This window comes from Indicator indicator, chromosome 2, assembly GCF_027791375.1.
Source record: "Indicator indicator isolate 239-I01 chromosome 2, UM_Iind_1.1, whole genome shotgun sequence".
Lineage (NCBI taxonomy): Eukaryota > Metazoa > Chordata > Aves > Piciformes > Indicatoridae > Indicator > Indicator indicator.
The window spans coordinates 60,250,025-60,269,964 of record NC_072011.1 but is presented as its reverse complement, the minus strand read 5'-3'; the positions used below and the strand labels follow the sequence as shown (position 1 = coordinate 60,269,964).

The 19,940-nt window shown below is 43.5% G+C and overlaps 1 protein-coding gene across 4 annotated transcripts in view; it reads left to right on the top strand.

The window, feature by feature from the left end:
* Nucleotides 1-756: 756 nt before the first annotated feature.
* The window catches only part of MSH2 (mutS homolog 2), a 64,730-nt gene continuing 45,546 nt past the window's right edge, over nucleotides 757-19,940 (top strand). For 2 of the 4 annotated variants that reach the window (XM_054399235.1, XM_054399236.1), the window contains exons 1-6: nucleotides 757-976; nucleotides 4,458-4,612; nucleotides 5,235-5,513; nucleotides 5,853-5,999; nucleotides 7,605-7,754; nucleotides 11,516-11,649. In XM_054399235.1, the coding sequence (XP_054255210.1) occupies nucleotides 757-976; nucleotides 4,458-4,612; nucleotides 5,235-5,513; nucleotides 5,853-5,999; nucleotides 7,605-7,754; nucleotides 11,516-11,649 (1,085 nt within the window). The remainder of the gene's footprint in view (nucleotides 977-4,457; nucleotides 4,613-5,234; nucleotides 5,514-5,852; nucleotides 6,000-7,604; nucleotides 7,755-11,515; nucleotides 11,650-19,940) is intronic. The other 2 variants (XM_054399238.1, XM_054399237.1) reach the window with 2 other exon arrangements.

Sequence of the window (19,940 nt, the reverse complement as noted above, 5' to 3'; positions counted from 1 at the left end):
TTGTTTTAGTTTGATGGGAACTTTCAGCACAGGCTAGGCATCATGAATCTTTGGGCTACTTTTCAAGTATATAGTAGCTAGCAAACATGCATTGTTTATTCAATGTGAACTGCTTTATACCATAAAGCCTCTGATCAATGGTCCTTCTTAGAAACCCAATGCAATATTTATCCAAACTGCAACAGCATCACTAGAACCTAAGCGTTTACTCAGTTTCACTTCACAGAATCACAGAATGGTAGGGGGTGGTCCTCTAGAGATCATCTAGTCAACCCCCTTGCTAAAACAGGGTCGCCTGAACTAAAGCACCCAGGAACACATCCAGGTGGGTTTGGAATGCCTCCCAGCGATGGAGAGTGCACAACCTCTCTGGACATCCTGATCCAGTGCTTGAAGACTTTTTTCTGAATGTTTACCTCCTGTGTTCTATTTTGTGGCTATTGCTCCTGGACACCACTGAGAAAAGTCTGTCTCCATCCTGCAGACACTCGTCCTTTAGATATTGATAAGCATGAATGAGATCTCCCCTCAGACTTCTCCATGCTTTCTCAGCCTTCCCTCATACGTCACAAGTTCCCCATGGGTAGCACACCCTCCTCGCTCCCACAATGCAAAGCTGACCTGCCATGGCGCTCCTGAGCGCCAAATATAGGGGCGGGTGAGGGTGGGAACGCGCCGCGTGAGCTCCGCAGCGATTGGGTGTCGCTGCTGGCGCGCGCGCGGCGGCGGCAACGGCGGTGGCTGAGAGTCGGCAACATGGCGGTGGAGCCGCCGCGGGAGGCGGTATGGCCGGAGGGCGCGGGGGCCGAGGCAGGCTTCGTGCGCGCCGTGCTTTCCCTGCCCGAGAAGCCCGACACCACCGTGCGCTTCTTCGAGCGCGGCGATTACTACTCGGTGCATGGCGCGGACGCGCGTTTGGCCGCCCGCGAGCTTTTCCGAACCCGCGCCGTCATCCGCCAGCTGGCGGGGGCTCCGGGTGGGTGCGGAGGTCCGGGCCGAGGGGCCTGAGGGGTGGCAGGGGGCGGGTTGGACACTCAAGTCGCTCCCTGCCGGGGCCTTTCTGTGGAGGAGCGGACGGTGTCGGGCGCCCGGCCTTGGGTGACCGAAGGGGTGCGAGAGAAGAGGGGGGTGTGCGGGTCTGCTCGCGGTGAGGCGGCGACGGGTACCGGGTATGTATCCGCCCCTGGTAGCGGGTGCAGCTGTTGTTTGTTCTCAAGGGCAAGACTCCTGAGGTCTTAACTCGAGTTGGGGCGCTGCTTGGTTTTGCGTTCTGTCGTGATGTTTCGTGTCTGCTTTGGGCTGAAATTCTCCGTGGCGGCATTTCTGAACGAGAGGGACGTTGCCAGGGCGAGAGTACTGGGGGTTGCTCTTCTGTCTGAAGGGAGGTTGAGGGGAAGTGGGTGGTGGTATCTTCTCAAAAGTCACAATTTATAGGACAAGAGGAAACAGAATCAAGTTACGCCACGGGAGGTTTAGGTTGGATATTGGGAAAAACTTCTCTCCCGAAAGGGAAGTGGTTGAATTGCCATCCCTGGATATATTTAAAAGCAGTCTAGATAGGGTGCTCAAGGATAAGGTGTAGCAGTGGCCCTGGTGGAGTTAGATAACGGTTGGACTTAATGATCTTAAAGGTCTTTTCCAACCATGGTGATTCTGTTATTCTCCGTGCTCTAGGCAGTGGGCTGCCAGAGGCTGCAGCACCCGGGGTATGGCTAAGAGCAAAGGCAGTGAGGTGGCTGTGGGAAGGGAGATACTAAGAGCTAGCTTCGACTGATTGCTGCGCGAAGGCAAGCATAAGTGAATGTAAATCTTCTTCATCCTCTCGCAGCCTTGAAATGATAATTAGTAGCCATTCTGAGTAGGATGCATATGAGGGATGGAAGTGTACAAATGTGGGAAGGTGTCTACAGCACAAAGCATGGTTCTGAGTATGTAGTTCCCAACGCAAGCTCAACTGCAGGAGTGTCAGATGTGGAGAATGGGTTGAACACAGCGTGTTGTGCATGGGCTTACAGCAGTTAATAACGTTTTTCCAGTGCATTGGTAGGTTTCCATTTGTGAAAATGATTGCATGGTATTTTCTGTAGTGAACTGAGGACAGGGCTCCTACAGGTGATGGGTAAGCAATGGTAGCCACGCAGGACTAATGACAGCCTGCAGAAGTAAATAACGTTTAATTACATATTGCATAAGGTTTTCTCTTCCATCCATCCCCTGTTACTTTTTATTTATCTCTTCGTATAAGATGGTGGAGTTTGCAGATGTCAAATGTATGAGCCTTGAGATGAATTATCCTGCCAGAAGAAGCAAACCTTAGTCTTTAATCTTGAGGAACACAATGTTACAAAATTAGCTTCAGCACAAAATAAACCTGTTTGTTTTGAATGGTTTTTATTTGTATGTGTGCAATGACATTAAAAAGAGAACAACATTCTCATATTCTTTTCACTTTCTACTGCAAGTGATGAGCTAATATGCAAATAACCCCCAAACTGTCTTCAAAACCAAAAAAAAAAACCCAACCCACTCAAAAAATAAAAACAACTGGTGGAGAAGTTGTAGAGCTTGATGGTTTCAAATGTTAAATTTGAAATAGTCTTAGTTAAATCATCTTCCAGACTAGGAACATGGACATCAGTGTTATTTTTGTAGTCTGTTTAAAAGTGATTTGTTCCACAGATGTGACCATCAGCTTTGCTTTTAAAATCTTTTAAAGCCTTATCTAGCTCAAAGTAAGCATAAAACTACATTATTTTTTTTTGCTTCACCTGTCCCCTGTTACTGTATTACATAGTCTCAGATGAAAAGAAAACAAAAATATTTTTAAATTTTTGGAGTTTGTTTTTTTTTTTTGACTGATAAAGAGAATTTAATTATGTGGAATTAGTTTTTTTTACCTGCTTTCAGAAAAAGTCTTAGTAGAGATTTGAGGAAAGAAAATTTGAAAACCATATTTCAAACAAGCCTGTAAGTTCTTAAGGGTATGGAAGTTTGCTGTTTAGCACACATAAAGGGAGGAAGAACCTCACATGTGATGAAGATGTGCTACTGAAAAAAGGGATGTGATAATCCCTGTCTATTGTAGAATCACACAGAATTGCCTAGATTGGAAAAGACCAATCGTTAGCCTAGTGAGCTCTAGACTAAACCATATCCCTAAGCACTACATCTACAGGACTCTTAAATACCTCCAGGGATGGGGACTCTACCACCTTCCTGTGCAACCTCTTCCAACGCCTGATAACCCTTTCAATGAAGAAAAAATTCTTCATAATACTTTATCTGAACTTTCCTTGGTGTAACTCAAGGCCATTTCTTTTTTTATCACTTGTTACTTGGTTGAACAGACTAACGCCTTCCTCTCTACAACCCCCTTTCAGGTAAGTTGTAGAGAGTGATAAGGTCTCCCCTGAGCCTCCTTTTCTCCTTATTGTTTGTGCCTACTTTATATATCAACTAGCTCTTGTGTATCTGACACCACTCTGAGTTAATTCCACTGAACAATCTGGAAGAAAACTTGTAGACCTCCCTGAACCCTGGTTTGCTCAGTAGTGGAGCTGTCTTATCCAGAGGTGGCACAGGTGAGACAGAAGTATTGCTTCTCTTGGCAGCTGTATGGAATTAAATTTGTTCAACTATCATGTGCCTGCACCTATATGGGAACAGAAGCTAGAGGTTTCTTAACAGAAGCAAGAGGTTTGTTTGTCAGGCACTTTCTAACTTAGGTTGTAATAGAAATTTCTAAACTTTTTGAAAATATATTGGTTTTACGTTATCTCTTGTGATAAAAGGGTCTTGGCAGGTGTCTTGTCATCTGAGTGTAATAGGGTGACAGTCTGTTCTGCCAATGGAAGTGGCTTATCTAGGAAAGAAGGAGAATTACAGAATGGTCTGGGTTGCAAGGGATCTCCAAAGGTCATCTAGTCCAACCCCCTGTGCAGGGACATCATCAACTAGATCAGGCTGCCCAGAGGCCTGTTGAGCCTCACCTTGAATATCTCCAGGGATGGGGCTTCAACTACCTCCCTGGGCAACCTGCTCCAGTGTTTCACTATGCTCATGGTAAAGAACTTGTTCCTAAAGAGAAGATGTTATCCAGAAGGAAAACTTGTAGCAGGCTTCCACTACTCATTAGATTAAAAATATGTGAAACATTAGTTAGAAAACCAAATCATGAGTATTGTAAGGAGGGACAATGGATGGGAGAAACAGATCTTTTACATGTATGCATAGATTTAGTGAAATTGGAAATGAACACTGATTTTATTTAGATGTGGAGTATGCTTTGTTCATTCACCAGTTGAATGTTGTGCTTTTTTTGTGATTTCATGGAATTTACATGTTTGCTCTTTTATATTAGAACAGGATCCTTCCTGAAGGTTGTTCTTGGGGATTTTCATTACCAAAAATAAACTCTATGAACAAATTCACAATTATAATTTTTTTTTTTTTTTTAGGAACTCAGAAACTTGAGAGTGTTGTGCTTAGTAAAATGAACTTTGAATCGTTCGTGAGAGATCTGCTTCTGGTTCGTCATTACAGAGTTGAAGTTTACAAGAACAAAGCAGGGAGTAAATCTGTCAAAGAAAATGACTGGTATTTAGCATACAAGGTACAATTTTCAACCTCATGATTGTGGCATGAAAAGAAAAAAAAACAAAACAAAACCATAGAATCGTAGTATGGTTCAGGATCTTTAAGGAAGGGTCCTTAAAGATCATCTAGCTACAACCCACCTGCCACAAGCAGGGACACCTTCCGCTAAACCAGGTTGCTCAAGGCCTCATCCAACCTGGCCTCCAGCAAGGGGGCATCCACTGCCTTCCTAAGCAACCTTTTGCAGTGTCTCACCACCCTTACTGTAAAGAATTTCTTCCTAATAATCCAGTCTAAAACATAAGCCCCATAACTTGTAGTTTCAGGATTTTCAGGGACTGACATTGGTGGTGTGATGGTAAAGCGTGCAGTCTGTTAGCTATCCCTGCATTTTCTACTGCTCTGAGGTTGGTAGAGCTTGTACTATATCTTTGCCATAGATTGGGAACTAAAATAAACCTGAAGTAGTTCACTTTATTAAGGTGGAGAACGTTAATGGTTGCAGAAATAGTGCTGTATGTTTTATATTAATAGACTGTTCAGTACTTAATTTCTATAATTTCTTACCCTTTTTAAGAGAAAAAAAAAAGTATGTGTATGGAAAGTCTTTAGAAGTATGTTTCTCTTTTTTTAAACAGGGTTCTCCAGGAAATCTTGCCCAGTTTGAGGAAGTTCTCTTTGCCAACAATGATATGTCCACGGCTATTGGGGTTGTGGGGGTGAAGCTGACAACTGCTGATGGGCAAAGAGTAGTAGGAGTGGGGTATGTCGACACTATGCTGAGAAAATTGAGTGTCTGTGAGTTTCCAGATAACGATCAGTTCTCAAACCTTGAAGCTCTACTGGTTCAACTAGGACCAAAGGAGTGTGTGCTACCAGGAGGAGAGACTACAGGAGAGATGGCAAAACTGCGACAAGTAAGGGAACCATTGTAGCATTGTGGAAGTTTTAGGCTATGCCTTTAAAATGTTAGACAAAGCTTTATCTGAAAAGCTGTATTTGAGCTTATTAGGGAGGCTCTGTGATTTATGGAAAATTGGAGTAGTTTGTTAACTTATGCATCCAAAATGGGTTATTTGTCTGTTGACTCATTTACATTTTAATCAGCAAAGTTCTTCAAAGGGTTAAATCTTCTTTTGTCATTCTTTACTGCAACCTAGCAGTAAATGTCTCTCAGGGATTTGCTTCCATGTGATGGACAGCTGTCCTCTGATTATTGAAACTAATTGATAACCATGTGTATTTATGCACAACAGGTCATTCAGAGGGGAGGAATCCTGATTACAGACAGGAAGAAGGCAGATTTCACAACAAAAGATATTGTTCAGGATCTCAATCGCTTGTTAAAATCAAAAAAAGAACAACAAATAAACAGTGCAGCGTTACCAGAGATGGAAAAGCAGGTGAGCACAGAGCAATCACAGAATCACAAACTGATAAGGGTTGGAAGTGAACTCTGGAGATCAGTCCAACCCCCCCTTGCCAGAGCAGTTTTACCTAGAGCAGGTTGCACAGGAACTGCTCTGGTGGGCCTTGAATGACTCCAGAAATGGAGACTCCTCCACCTCTCTGGGGAGCCTGTTCCACTGTTTCACCACCCTCAATGTAAAGAAGTTCCTTCTCATGTTTAGATGGACCTTGGTATGTTCAGATTTGTGCCCATTACCTCGTGTCCTGTCACTGGGCACCACTGGAAAAAGGCTGGCCCATCCTCCTGACACCCATCCTTTAATTACTTACAAGCGTTGATAAGATCCTTCTTCAGTCTTCCCTAGGCTAGAAAGCCCCAAGTCCTTCAGCCTTTCTTTGTAAGTGAGGTGTGCTTGTCCCCTAATCATCTTTGTAGCCCTTTGCTGTTCTCTGTCTTGAGTTTCCTGTCCTTTTTGAACTGGGGAGCCCAGAACTGGACACAGTTTAATGTACTCACGTTTATTAGAAGCAGAGCGGTGAATGTTCCTGTTGTGTGCTGATCTCCTCTGTCTTCACTGGTCTTGGTTTATGCTGGATTCCCATACTGGTGGAAAAGTGTGTTGTAAAACCCACAGTATATTAAACTGTACTCTTGCTGAAGTGTTTAGCATGTCTCTGCTCAGCTGGAGTCTGTGTCAGAGTTGGCTTCCAGGGGTCCTGCTAAAAATGAGAAAAATGTCTCATTTGTCTCTTTAAAGTAGTACAAGAGGCTGTGCACAAGAGGTGCTTCCTATTCACGAACTATCTAGCCTGAGGACTGCAATACAATACTTCGATTGTTTTGCATGACAGGAAAAATAATGTGAAAACAAAGTCATGTTTATGATAATGCTTTTTGTGTTTTATATCATCTGGTTCAAGCAGCATATGATTTAGTTGCCTGCATGTGAACTGAAAGTGTTTGCTCTTGGCTGCAAACGAGGTAATTTGCTTGAGAGAAACATACTTTAAAATGCCCTTCACTGATGATGCTCACTGCAGGTGTAAGGTACAGAGCTATTTTCCCTTAATGTATGATTTCATAACAGGTTGAAATTGTTTGAAGTGTGTTGCAGCTGGGCAAGTCAGTCATGTGTTTGCCTCTCTTAATGCGCTGGCACTAGTGTTTGTAATGCCATGCAGTGAGTCAGACCAGATCCTTGTTCTGGCTGAAAACTAACCCTGAAACCATGTCTTGAAATGATAACTCGTTTATCTGCAATAACTTGTTTGTGTTCTTGAGCCAGAAACATCCTGATAACAGCTTTGGGAAGCTGATGAGGTGTGCACATCACATTTTATTTATCAGATTATGCAGATGTCTAGCTTGTTGTTCTTGCACCTACCTAGAAAGACGTTGCAGTGTCATAGAATGTCCCTATGGAGATGAAGTCTTGCCAGATAGGATGAGTCTCTTGTCCTGCTGGAATTGACATGGCTCAAAGTCTTCCCTGATTGTTGTTTTCTGTGGGCGTTTATCAAATAGTCGTGGACTGAGGAGTGTTTTTAACTAGAATGTGGTGGGGGTTTGATTTTTTTTTTTTCTTTTTTAATTTCAGGTTGCTATTTTGTCTTTGTCAGCCGTTATCAAGTTTTTAGAGTTGCTGTCAGATGAGTCTAATTTCGGGCAGTTTGAACTGGCCACTTTTGATCTTAGCCAATATATGGTTCTAGATAATGCAGCTGTTCAAGCCCTCAACCTTTTTCAGGTAAGAAATGCACACTTGAATTGGTGTTTTGTAATAGAATTATTTTACTTATTTATAGCTTCTTGATAAGTAGCCTGACTTCCCAATTGCAACTCCCCAGATCCTAATTAATGGCAACTTCTACATTTTAGCTTTGTTTTCAGCTACTCCTGTACTGTTTGTGCTTTATACACCGTTGGCCGTTTTTATCTCTGTTGTGTTTTTTTCATTAGGTAACTTTGAATGTAGAAAAGATTGTCAAGAAGGTAGAAGGTGGCCACAAGCAAGTGTTTATTTAGAATGCATATATGGGAAGAGGTGTAGAATCACCTCATGGTTGTAGCTGCTGAAGAGTCTGGCTAGCAGTGGGGGAAATGCTTTGTCTTTCCTTGGTTTTAGTCAGAGACATTCACATCTACAGTCGCAGGAGCAGACCTGGGATATGGGAGTTCTGTAGCTTTGTGGTTGATAGGGAACTTCAAAGCACAATTGCTTGATACAGGAGTGGTTTGGGGAAAGAAAATAGAAGCTTCAATTAGGTGGTATTAAGAAAATAGGAAGCATTATGTCAGGTGCACTGCTGTTGGTGGTGGAAAGGGAGGGCTGGCTGCAGCCAGGATGAGAAACGAAGACAACTGCTTTGTTCTGAAAGCGTCATGGTGTGCTAACTGACCAGTGTCCATTTTACTTTGTACACACACATCCTCCCACCATGTCTGTTTTTCTGTTGTAGGAAAACATGGATTTGAAGTGGTGTGTTGGATCAGCTTTTCTCTTTTGTTTTTGTGCTAGTAAACCCTGCTTAGCAGGGTTTTGAGCCTCAGGTTTATAGGAAGAAACCACAAATAGGGTTCCCTGTTTACCTTAGAGGAATGTCTGGAGACAAAAAAAAAAAAAAGAGCACGTGTTCAGCATCTGAGATGGTTAGCTATGCAGAGAGGTGTTCTGATTAAGTTTTCTTCTTTTAATTAAAAAAATTAACTTATTTCCACTCTCTAGGGAATGAAACAAAATTCTGTCTCTTCTCAAGGAAGTTCAACACTGTCTTAGCTACATCCCTTTGTATGTCCTTGCAGATGTCGTATGTTTTGTGACAGGATAGGCATGACCATGCCTGACTTCAGGGGCTGTTCTGGACTTTGGAACAAGGGGGTTTGCCATGTGGCAGGAGGCTGGGTTGTTGCCTGTGTGGCAGGCTGTCTGTGGGGAGGTTTTTAAGGCAGGTACTAAAGCAAAGGCAAAACATTTTGTAATTTGAGTTGCTTTGTGTGAGGTACGTAGGTGAAGATCTTATGGTGCAGCAGATGCAGTAGATCATACGAAACTGTAGCATTCCAACTTGGATATATTGGAGTAGGTTATTTATATATAATATATGCTCTCTCTGACACTTTCTGGGATTCAGCAGTTTCTCATTCCAATGCTGGATTTTCCAGGGGTTTAAATGTGTCTGTGTACCTTCTCATGGCATTCATTCCTGTTGTAGTGATGCTAGTTCTGCATCCCAGTTGTTTCAGACCTGCTCTTGATTGAAGTTTGCCTCCTGTTTTAATTGGAGATGTTTTTGGGTAAATTTCAATTCCAAAGTTAAGGGTTAATACAATTTTGTTTCTTGTTTTGCAATGTTACACAAAAATTTTGCTTCCTGTTTCTGCAGAAAACAAAACCCCAAGAAAAATGCCTGAAATTATAGTATTGAGTCCAGTTAAGATTAAACCTAAATTATAGAGAGTAAACTATAATCTAAACAGAGCAAATTTAGAGATGTTAATAGTACTCCAAAGATGATCTGAAGGAAGCTTGAGAGAATTTGGATAACTGTGTTCTTTCCCATTGCCTCATTCTGTTGTTTCCCTTTTGCCCCCAGCACCCCGCAACGATCTCCAACCAAACCCCTTGAACTCAAGGCCTATTCCTCTCGCTGCTTTCTTTTTCTTTTTTTCTTTTCTCTTCCCCCCCTTTTTCTCTTCCCCCCCTTTTTCTCTTCCCCCCCCTTTTTCTCTTCCCCCCCCTTTTTCTCTTCCCCCCCCTTTTTCTCTTCCCCCCCCTTTTTCTCTTCCCCCCCCTTTTTCTCTTCCCCCCCCTTTTTCTCTTCCCCCCCCTTTTTCTCTTCCCCCCCCTTTTTCTCTTCCCCCCCCTTTTTCTCTTCCCCCCCCTTTTTCTCTTCCCCCCCCTTTTTCTCTTCCCCCCCCTTTTTCTCTTCCCCCCCCTTTTTCTCTTCCCCCCCCTTTTTCTCTTCCCCCCCCTTTTTCTCTTCCCCCCCCTTTTTCTCTTCCCCCCCCTTTTTCTCTTCCCCCCCCTTTTTCTCTTCCCCCCCCTTTTTCTCTTCCCCCCCCTTTTTCTCTTCCCCCCCCTTTTTCTCTTCCCCCCCCCTTTTTCTCTTCCCCCCCCTTTTTCTCTTCCCCCCCCTTTTTCTCTTCCCCCCCCTTTTTCTCTTCCCCCCCCTTTTTCTCTTCCCCCCCCTTTTTCTCTTCCCCCCCCTTTTTCTCTTCCCCCCCCTTTTTCTCTTCCCCCCCCTTTTTCTCTTCCCCCCCCTTTTTCTCTTCCCCCCCCTTTTTCTCTTCCCCCCCCTTTTTCTCTTCCCCCCCCCTTTTTCTCTTCCCCCCCCTTTTTCTCTTCCCCCCCCTTTTTCTCTTCCCCCCCCTTTTTCTCTTCCCCCCCCTTTTTCTCTTCCCCCCCCTTTTTCTCTTCCCCCCCCTTTTTCTCTTCCCCCCCCTTTTTCTCTTCCCCCCCCTTTTTCTCTTCCCCCCCCTTTTTCTCTTCCCCCCCCTTTTTCTCTTCCCCCCCCTTTTTCTCTTCCCCCCCCTTTTTCTCTTCCCCCCCCTTTTTCTCTTCCCCCCCCTTTTTCTCTTCCCCCCCCTTTTTCTCTTCCCCCCCCTTTTTCTCTTCCCCCCCCTTTTTCTCTTCCCCCCCCTTTTTCTCTTCCCCCCCCTTTTTCTCTTCCCCCCCCTTTTTCTCTTCCCCCCCCTTTTTCTCTTCCCCCCCCTTTTTCTCTTCCCCCCCCTTTTTCTCTTCCCCCCCCTTTTTCTCTTCCCCCCCCTTTTTCTCTTCCCCCCCCTTTTTCTCTTCCCCCCCCTTTTTCTCTTCCCCCCCCTTTTTCTCTTCCCCCCCCTTTTTCTCTTCCCCCCCCTTTTTCTCTTCCCCCCCCTTTTTCTCTTCCCCCCCCTTTTTCTCTTCCCCCCCCTTTTTCTCTTCCCCCCCCTTTTTCTCTTCCCCCCCCTTTTTCTCTTCCCCCCCCTTTTTCTCTTCCCCCCCCTTTTTCTCTTCCCCCCCCTTTTTCTCTTCCCCCCCCTTTTTCTCTTCCCCCCCCTTTTTCTCTTCCCCCCCCTTTTTCTCTTCCCCCCCCTTTTTCTCTTCCCCCCCCTTTTTCTCTTCCCCCCCCTTTTTCTCTTTGTAATTTTCTTTTTCCACCTGTTGCCTGCTTCTTTTCTGCCTGGACAGGACCCATATTTTTTTGACATTACAAAGGGCAAAGTAGCAAATATATAGGTGTATTTCTGCTTTTCCTAATCAAAGCATGAACTACGTAGTTAAATAAGCAGTCGTACCTTCTTGTTCCTTTCAGGATTAGTTTCAAAATAGACAAACCTATTCTTTAATTGCCATGTTCCAGGGACCAGAGTAAAAATGCTTTAAAGCCATGCTGTTTGATGTGCCTTTTTTGATGGCTACCAAGAAGCCAGAAGAAACGCTGATTTGTTCTTAAGTAGAAAAGCTGAGTACCATCCAGTGGGTGTCAGTAAAATTCACTAATTTGTTGATATTGTTTTTCTTTTTCCCAGAGTTCTGTGGAACATGCTAATACTGCACAGTCTCTAGCTGGTTTGCTAAACAAATGCAGAACCCCTCAAGGACAAAGACTTGTTAATCAGTGGATCAAACAACCACTTATGGACAAGAATAGAATTGAAGAAAGGTAACAGTGTTTTTGTGCTTGATAGGCTTACACAAGTTAGTAACTATTTTACAAAAGGCTCTTTAAACACAAAATACAACAAGGACAAAAAGTAGTGGTTGGAGGCTTTTGTGTGCTAGTTAAACTGTAGTTAAAGCAGAAAATACTATTCTCTGAGATGCAAATTGACAGTCCAAGTGTTAGTTTTGGAGGTTTTTTTAATAATTACAACATTTTAAAAGAGGAGGTAGGATATGTTTAGTTGGTCAAATTATTGCTGCTACAGGCTAAGGTAAGTGTAATAGCAACTTCCTAAACATTATTCATACTGCAGAGTTTGTATAACAGTGTTTTGACGTCACTTTCAGCTTGCCAGTATAAAAAGCAATGAAGAAAAAAATCAACAAAACACGCAAACAGCTGTTTCCAGGGGAAAAAAATACCCTGCCTTTGATGGCAGTGGGTCATTTTTATCATACCTTGCCTAGATACTGTGACCCAAATATGAGTAGTCTATTTCTTTCTTGCTCTCTGATACTGCTGCCTTTGACGTGTGTGCCCTCCAGTAGACAGCAGTATCAGTTGGCACCAAGGCTTAGAGAATCTGGCAAATCTCTGCTGAGAATGTATGGATAGTTCTCAGTCCTTCAGAGAGGAAAACTGCAAAGAACACATTTCTCTTACGTTCAGCATGCAAGCGGAAGTTACGCTTTTGAAACTCCTGCTACCTATGGCTATATTCTTCTAATTTCATAGACTCATAGAATTGTTAGGGTTGGAAGAGACCTCAAGGATCATCTAGTTCCAACCTCCCTACCATGGGCAGCGACACTTTCCTCTAGAGCAGGTTGCCCAGAGCCACATCCAGCCTAGTCTTAAAAACCTCCAGGGATGGGCCTTCTACCACCTCCCTGGGCACCCTGTTCCAGTGTCTCACCACCCTCATGGGGAAGAATTTCTTCCTAACATCTAATCTAAATCTCCCCTCTTCTAGCTTGCATCCATTTCCCCTAGTTCTATTACTACCCAACATCCTAAAAAGCCCCTCACCAGATTTCTACTAGGCCCCTTTGAGATACTGGAAGGCCACAATAAGGTCTCCTCAGCACCTTCTCTTCTTCAGAGTGAACAAGCCCAATTCTCTCAGTCTGTCTTCGTAGGAGAGATGCTCCAGCCCTCTGGTCATCCTCCTGGCCCTTCTGTGGAGACATTCTCAAGCTTAGTGCAGCTTAGGTAATCAGCAGCATTGCAAACTGTATGTTAATGTGTATCCTGACAAAGCAGAAGAGGCCAAAAAAATGAATTTAACTTTGATGCTTTCTTTAAGGCTTATGTTTCAGATAAAGCATTACAGGTGTGTCAGTGCATGCTGTCTGGCTCTAGCACAGATTGCTGCACAGACAAAAAAAGAGAAATTTTGACTTGGGCATGCTGTGATACTTAAGAAAGTTACACTCTTCTCCAGGGAAGAGTAGTTTTCTCTCTAGATTTCTGGAGACTGAGTTATTCTGTTTCTGTTCAACGATGGTTTTTACTTTTTCTAATAATGTTCAGAATGGTGCCTATAGCTTGATCAGAGCCCACTTAACGTGACACTGAAATACTTGTCCCCAGGTTAATTGAATGCTGTAGCTTATCCTTGTGTATGTTCCATGACCTTTCATCATTAGTTTGTTTTATAATGTACTCTGGATCGTCTGCTGCTGTCAGTTTTGGATCCTATGATCTGAGCCAACTTTAATTTTGCTTTTGAAAGTTATTACTTCCCTTTGTAGCTTTCTACGAAGTAAACACTGGAAATTTTAACCTTTGTGTCAGACTTGTTAGCTCTGTGTTGTCCATCAGAAGTGCTGCAAGTTTGGAAGAGAGCGTTTTCTCTGTAAAGCAGAGGTTAAATTATGGGCAGAAAATGTAACTTGACCTGTTTTGTAGAGTTAAAATCGTCTCTGCATTGTGACACAATTCAGTATGGCTCTCGTTGACTGGGTTTAAGAAAACCTGTATTTAAAGAATGGAGTCATTAAAGAGAGTAGAGCTGTTAGGGAAGCTTGTGAAGGTTGGTGTATCTAAGTGTTACGAGGCTGAAAGAGATCCATTGATAACCTCCTGTATTGCTGCAATCATCGAGACTGCAATTTGTTAAAAGTGGTTTGCTACCATCTGTGCTTTTGGACTTTGAAATCCTCTATTCATACTTTTCCAGCTTATTCTGCAGCATAGCTAAGTCTGTCTGAATGCATCTTACTTTCAAGTTCTGCTTTGAATTTAATTTTGTGGGATGAAAGCGATGTATTTTACTTGTAAGCTTTTAGTGTGCCATTCTCCCAGTCTTAATGCTTTTTCCAATGGGTAGGACTGGTCTGAAGGAACAAGCATACTAAGAGAAGCTGTTACTGGTTTTGATGAGAACCAAATACATTTTAAAAGATCTGCAGCCCATAGAATAGCAGAATGCTAGGGATTGGAGTGGGTCTCCAGAAATCATCAAGACACCCCCCTGCCAGAGCAGGATCACCCAGGGCAGGTCACATAGGGATACATCCAGGTGGCTCTTGAAAGTCTCCAGAGGAGACCCCACAACCTCTTTGGGCAGCCTGCTCCAGGGCTCTGGCACCATCACAGTAAAGAAGTTTCTTTGCATGTTGAGATGGAATTTCCTGTGATTGAGTTTGTCTATTGCCCCTTGTGCTGTCACTGGGTATCACTGAAAAGAGCCTGACTCCATCCTCCTGACAGCACCCTGCAGGTATTTGTAGTCATTGATGAAGTCTCCTCTCAGCCTTCTCTTCTCCAGACTGAACAGCCCCAGGTTTCTCAGTCTTTCCTTGTAATAGAGATACTCCACTCCCTTCATTGTCCTTGTAGCTCTCTGTTGAACTATCCCCAGTAGTTCCCTGTCCTTCTTGAACTGGGGAGCCTAGAACTGAACACAGTATTTCAGATGTGGTCTAACTAAGGCTGAGTAGGGGGGGAGGAGAACCTCCCTCAACCTTCTGGACAGCCTTCTTGGCTACCAGGGCACCTTGCTGTCCCATGATAACTTACTGTCAACCGAGACTCCAAGGTCTTTCTCAGTGGAGCTGCTCTTCAACCTGTACTGATCCATGGGATTGTACCTTACCAGTACTCTACATTTACCCTTGTTGAACTTCATTAGGTTTGTCTTTGTCCAGCTCTCCAGCCTGTCCAGGTCTCACTGGATGGCAGCACAGCCTTCTGGGGTGTCAGCCACTCCTCCCAGTTTTGTATCATCAGCAAATTTGCTGAGGGCACACTGTCTCTTTATCCAGGTCATTGATGAGTATGTTGAACAAGATTGGGCCCAGCACTGGCAGTTGCCAAGTTGTGTTCTATATACTTTACAAACTGTAATGTGGAACATACAGGTTGTTTGAGAAGGAAGTGTATGAACTGTTGTTCCTTTGTCAGCATAGGGACTTCCTGATTATTTCCCAGCTTGAAGTGTGCCACTTTAAAGGACCCCATTTAACAGTAACCAGTATCCAAATTGAATTGATGTTAGGTGACACTGCTTTGAAGTGAGCCTGGTGTTTTGCTTATACAGGAGGTATTTTGATTTAACTTTTATTCCAGCAGTGAGAACTGGATATCTGAAAGTTTATCTTTTATATTTAGATTCTTGTAACCCTCTGCTAAGACCTGTAGGTGGTGCAAGTCATCTTTTGCTGCTAAACGGATCGACTTTGAGCTGTTTGTAACCTGCAATGTGGTGTTTGTAGTTCTGGAGAAGCAGAACACAATGTTAGATCACTAGACCATATTAACCATCGATACAGTGACAACACAAATTAATGTGTGTAGTGTACATAGTTCAGATAAAATAATGTTTATCTCCTGGGACAGGTCCTAATGAGAACTAATGGGTTCCTGATACTTGCTTATCTTGAAAGACTTGGGGTTCTGCCCACGTCTGGCTGGTTTTCCAAGATTGAAAAATTAATTATCAGTCATAGGTATACAAGATACAGCCCTACTACTCCTATGTGGTATGTTCAGAAGGCAGGTACATGAGGTTCCTGCTCCTTACCTTATAGTCAGCATATTTCTGAAATGAAGATGTAGTGGCAGAGACAAGATGTGCAAAGGCATTAATTGCATAACATGATTGGCTGTAATAGAGGAATCTCAGTATGTAATGTTTGTTCCTCAGATACTGGGAAGTCTGAGAAATGTGGTTGTTCTGTTAAGCCATGAGAGGAGAGCTCATGCTAAATATATATATATAAAATAATAACTTTTGTTCTTTCTGGGTTTTTTTGGTTTTTTTTTGGGGGGGGGTAGAGGGGGGAAGCAAATTCTTTGACATTCATACCCAGCACAAATACAAGATTCCAGCTCACCATTTTACTCTCTGTGCTGTGGCTGAACCTCTGATACATCTGTGTCCCATGACAGAAGAGATGGAGTAGGCTTCCCAGAGGGGTTGTGGAGCCTCCTTCTCTGGAGGCTTTCAAAACCCACCTGGACATGTTCCTGTGTGGTCTTCCCTAGGCGATCCTGCTTTGGCAGGGGTTGGACTAAGTGATCTCCAGAGGTTCATTCCAACATTCCATGATTTCTGGGATTCTATGAGTCTTGCACATGCTGGCAGGCAAGTTAGATGAATGGGAGTTCACTGCTGCAAGGTTATGATGCTAAGTGTGACACCGTGTACTGGGGCTCCACTAGGAAGGGCAGATTGGGGAACATGATTGTTCACATCTGCTTGATCCTGTTAGACTGCATCTAGAGTGCTGTATCCAGTGTGGGGCTTCACAGTGCAGGTGGATGGCTCATCAGGAGCCAGACCAGCAGACAGCCACTGAGCAGGATGGGGGGGCTGCAGTATGTCATGTAGGAGGAGAGACTGAGGGAGCTGGAGAAGAGAAGACTAAGAGGCAGACCAAACTGCTGGTTTCAGCTGCTTATTGGGTGGAAGTCATAGAGAAGGTGAAGCCAGGTGATTGATAGCAAAGGCACAAGACAAAACAGACACCAGCTTCACCAAAGGACCCTCTAGTTGGATATAAAAATCTTCAGCATGAGGATGGTCAGACTTTGGAATGTGTGCTCAAAAGGAAGGATGGACCTTGTTCAGTGTTCAACTGAAATAAGCCTTGCTTTGGACAAGATCTAGAACTAGAGGCTTTGTTCTCCCTCCCAATTAAAAATTCTTTTGTTAGATTTTCATTACTTCTGTATTGTTTTCTAACCTACAATTGTGCAGGTTAGAAACCTGCAGAAGCATTGTAGATGGGCTTTGTTGCTTCTATCATTGTGGCTAGCAGCTCTGGAAATCCTTTCCAAGTACAGGTCAGTACTTCTCCACAGCAACAGACCCATTTCAGGCATTTAAATTAGTAGGTAATAGCCTGCATCCTCAGTAAGGGAGGGTAGAATATGACCAACTCGGAGGTTTGGCTAAAAGGCTTAATTAAAATGCACTTTAAATGCTGGGAGTGCCCCTAATGCCTGTAAAGAAGCTTCTGAAATACAGGTTGAATCTGACCTGGGTGGAAGACACAAGTGTGACTTGTTATTCTCAAGCAGATTATGATGCAATAAATATTTCACTGGAAAGAAGTTGTCATTCCAGTGATAGGAAAATGATGGTGGCTTCCCAGTAAGCTGCTTGAAACGTTACCAAAATCTCACTTTTGTCATTCCTAAAGTTACAATAGAATAATAGAGTTTTGATTAGACCTCTAATTGGACCTCATCCAGTCCCACCATCAACCTCCCACCACCATGGCCATTAAACCATGTGTTGGAGTGCTATGTTCACGTGTTGGAATGTGCTGGAATGTGTCCAGAGAAGGGTCACAAGGATGATCAGAGGGCTGGAGCCACCTCTGCTATGGAGACAGAGGGAAAGAGTTGGGGCTATTCAGTCTGTAAAGGAGAAGGCTCCAAGGAGACCTTATTGTAGCCTTCCAGTATCTTAAGAAAGCTGGTGAGGAACTTTTTAGGGTGTCAGGTAGTGATAGGACTAGGGGGAATGGATCAAAACTAGAAGTGGGTAGATTCAGATTGGATGTTAGGAAGAAATTCTTAACCATGAGGGTGGTGAGACACTGGAATAGGTTGCCAGGGAGGTGGTAGAAGCCTCATCCCTGGAGGTTTCTAAAGCCAGGCTGGCTGGGGCTCTGAGCAACCTGCTCTAGTGTGAGGTGTCCCTGCCTGTGGCAGGGTGTTGGAACTGGATGATCCCTGAGGTCCCTTCCAACCCTGACAATTGTGTGATTCTTGAACACCTCCAGGCACATTTTTAAGTCCCGTAGAGAATAATTTGGAGATTGAAGCTCTCAGTGCTTCTTTTTTACGTCTTTCCCCTCTGTTCACCTTCCTTTGTTATTTTCAAAACTACTAGACAATCTGTATTTTCATTTGGATTTGTTTGTAAAACTGAGGTTGACAGTAAGTGCTGTCTAGAAACATTAAACAAAAGCTCTGCTGTTCAAGCTTGTGTCAGACAAGCCACGTTTCCAGAAAGGGCAATCCTAGGTGCTTGAAACTACTGAAAACCTGAGGTTCCTGTGTTGCAAGAGACTTTGTTTTTGTTTGAGAAAGGATGTAAATCACAGGATGTTAGGGGTTAGAAGGGTCCTCTGGAGTCTTCAAGTCCAACTCCCCTGCCACAGCAGGACTGTATTATCTAGCACAAGTCGCACAGGAATGCATCCAGATGGGTCATGAAAGTCTCCAGAGAAGGAGACCACCATCCCTCTCGGGGGAACCTGTTCCAATGCTCTGTAAGGATGTTTTTCCTCATGTTGAGGTGGAACTTCCTGTGCTGTAGTTTACATCCATTGCCCCTCGTCCTATCACAGGGCACAAGTGACAAGAGGCTGAAAAAACCCTGCTCTTTTCAAGACACCTTCAGGTGTGGGCTGGAGAAGTGCCTAAAAGCTGATTGTATTCCATGTGTAACACAAATAATTTGTCTTCTAAGTCGAGGATCAGCAGTCAGCATTGCAAATCTGTAAATTATAGGTGACATTAACCAGTGGAGCACTGGAGCAGGTAGTCATAGTGTCTCCTAGTTGATACTTCCAGCTCACCCACTTCATCCTGACAAGTGTGTGCTGAGAGAGCCAGGATGTAAATACCAAGTTCCAAGGGGATCTGAGGCTGCAAACAGAGCAAGCTCTGCTTCTGGACTGTTTTTGTAGGGCAGCACAAAGCTCAGCATTCATCTGCATTTGCACACTGAGGTGTAGTCAGAAATTGTCCCTTGATCTGCAGAGCTTTTGGTGGCAACTTCTCAGGTGTACTGTGATGTGGTAAAACCTCATGTTAACACCAAAGAATTGCTTTTGAAGTCAAGGGCAGTCACTTTATTCTTGCATAACTCTAAAGGCTGTATAGGTGGAGTGGGTAGAAGCTGTCATTGAAGGGGGCTGATCAGGCAAACTGCTCACTGGGCGATGGGAACTTGCTGGTTCAGATTGTTCATTATGGTCTTAGGTGACCCTTAGGCAGAAATGGGGATGGGCAGAAGGAAAGCATCTGGATCCTGTTCTTCAGTTGCAATATATGTTGCTCCAACTCTGGAAGTGTTGAAGGCCAGGTTGGATGGGACCTTGAGCAGCCTGGTCTAGGAGGAGGTGTCCCTGCCCTTGGCAGATGGGTTGGAACTAAATGATCTTTGTGGTCCCTTCCAACCTAAAACATTCTATGACTCTAAGTCCTCAGTTGGTGTGGAGGAAGGATTAAGCTTTTAGTCAGTTTCTTTTGCATCTGAATTTTGAGGCTTAAGAGAAATGAAAATTAAAAGTAAAATTTGGTTGAAGCATCAAACTGTTTTTCAGATGTTGAAGACACAAAATGCTGTTCATTTAGGGAAATGGGATTCTCTAGCTGCTGTACACTTCTTTTGCTCTCAGCCTGCTGAAAGGAGGTGGCTGATGATTACTACAGTAGTTAAATTTTACTTGGAATCTGTGTTGACTCAGGATTTTCTACCTTTTTTTTTTAACTTTTTAACTAAAAAAGTTTTTTTATTTTTTTTCTTTTTCCTTGGCTTTCTCTTTCTTTTTTTCCCTTGGCTTTCTCTTTCTTTCTTTTTTTTTTTCCCTTGGCTTTCTCTTTCTTTCTTTTTTTTCCCCTTGGCTTTCTCTTTCTTTCTTTTTTTTCCCCTTGGCTTTCTCTTTTAAAATCACAACCATAAGATAATAAAGTTTCCAATTAGGGAATGTTACCTTATGAAAACTTTTACAATGTACCTATGCAAAGCTCCCTTTGTCATAGTGTCCTTGATGGTCACTCTTTTGAACATTGTGCACATGATATGTGGTATATTCTCCATGAAA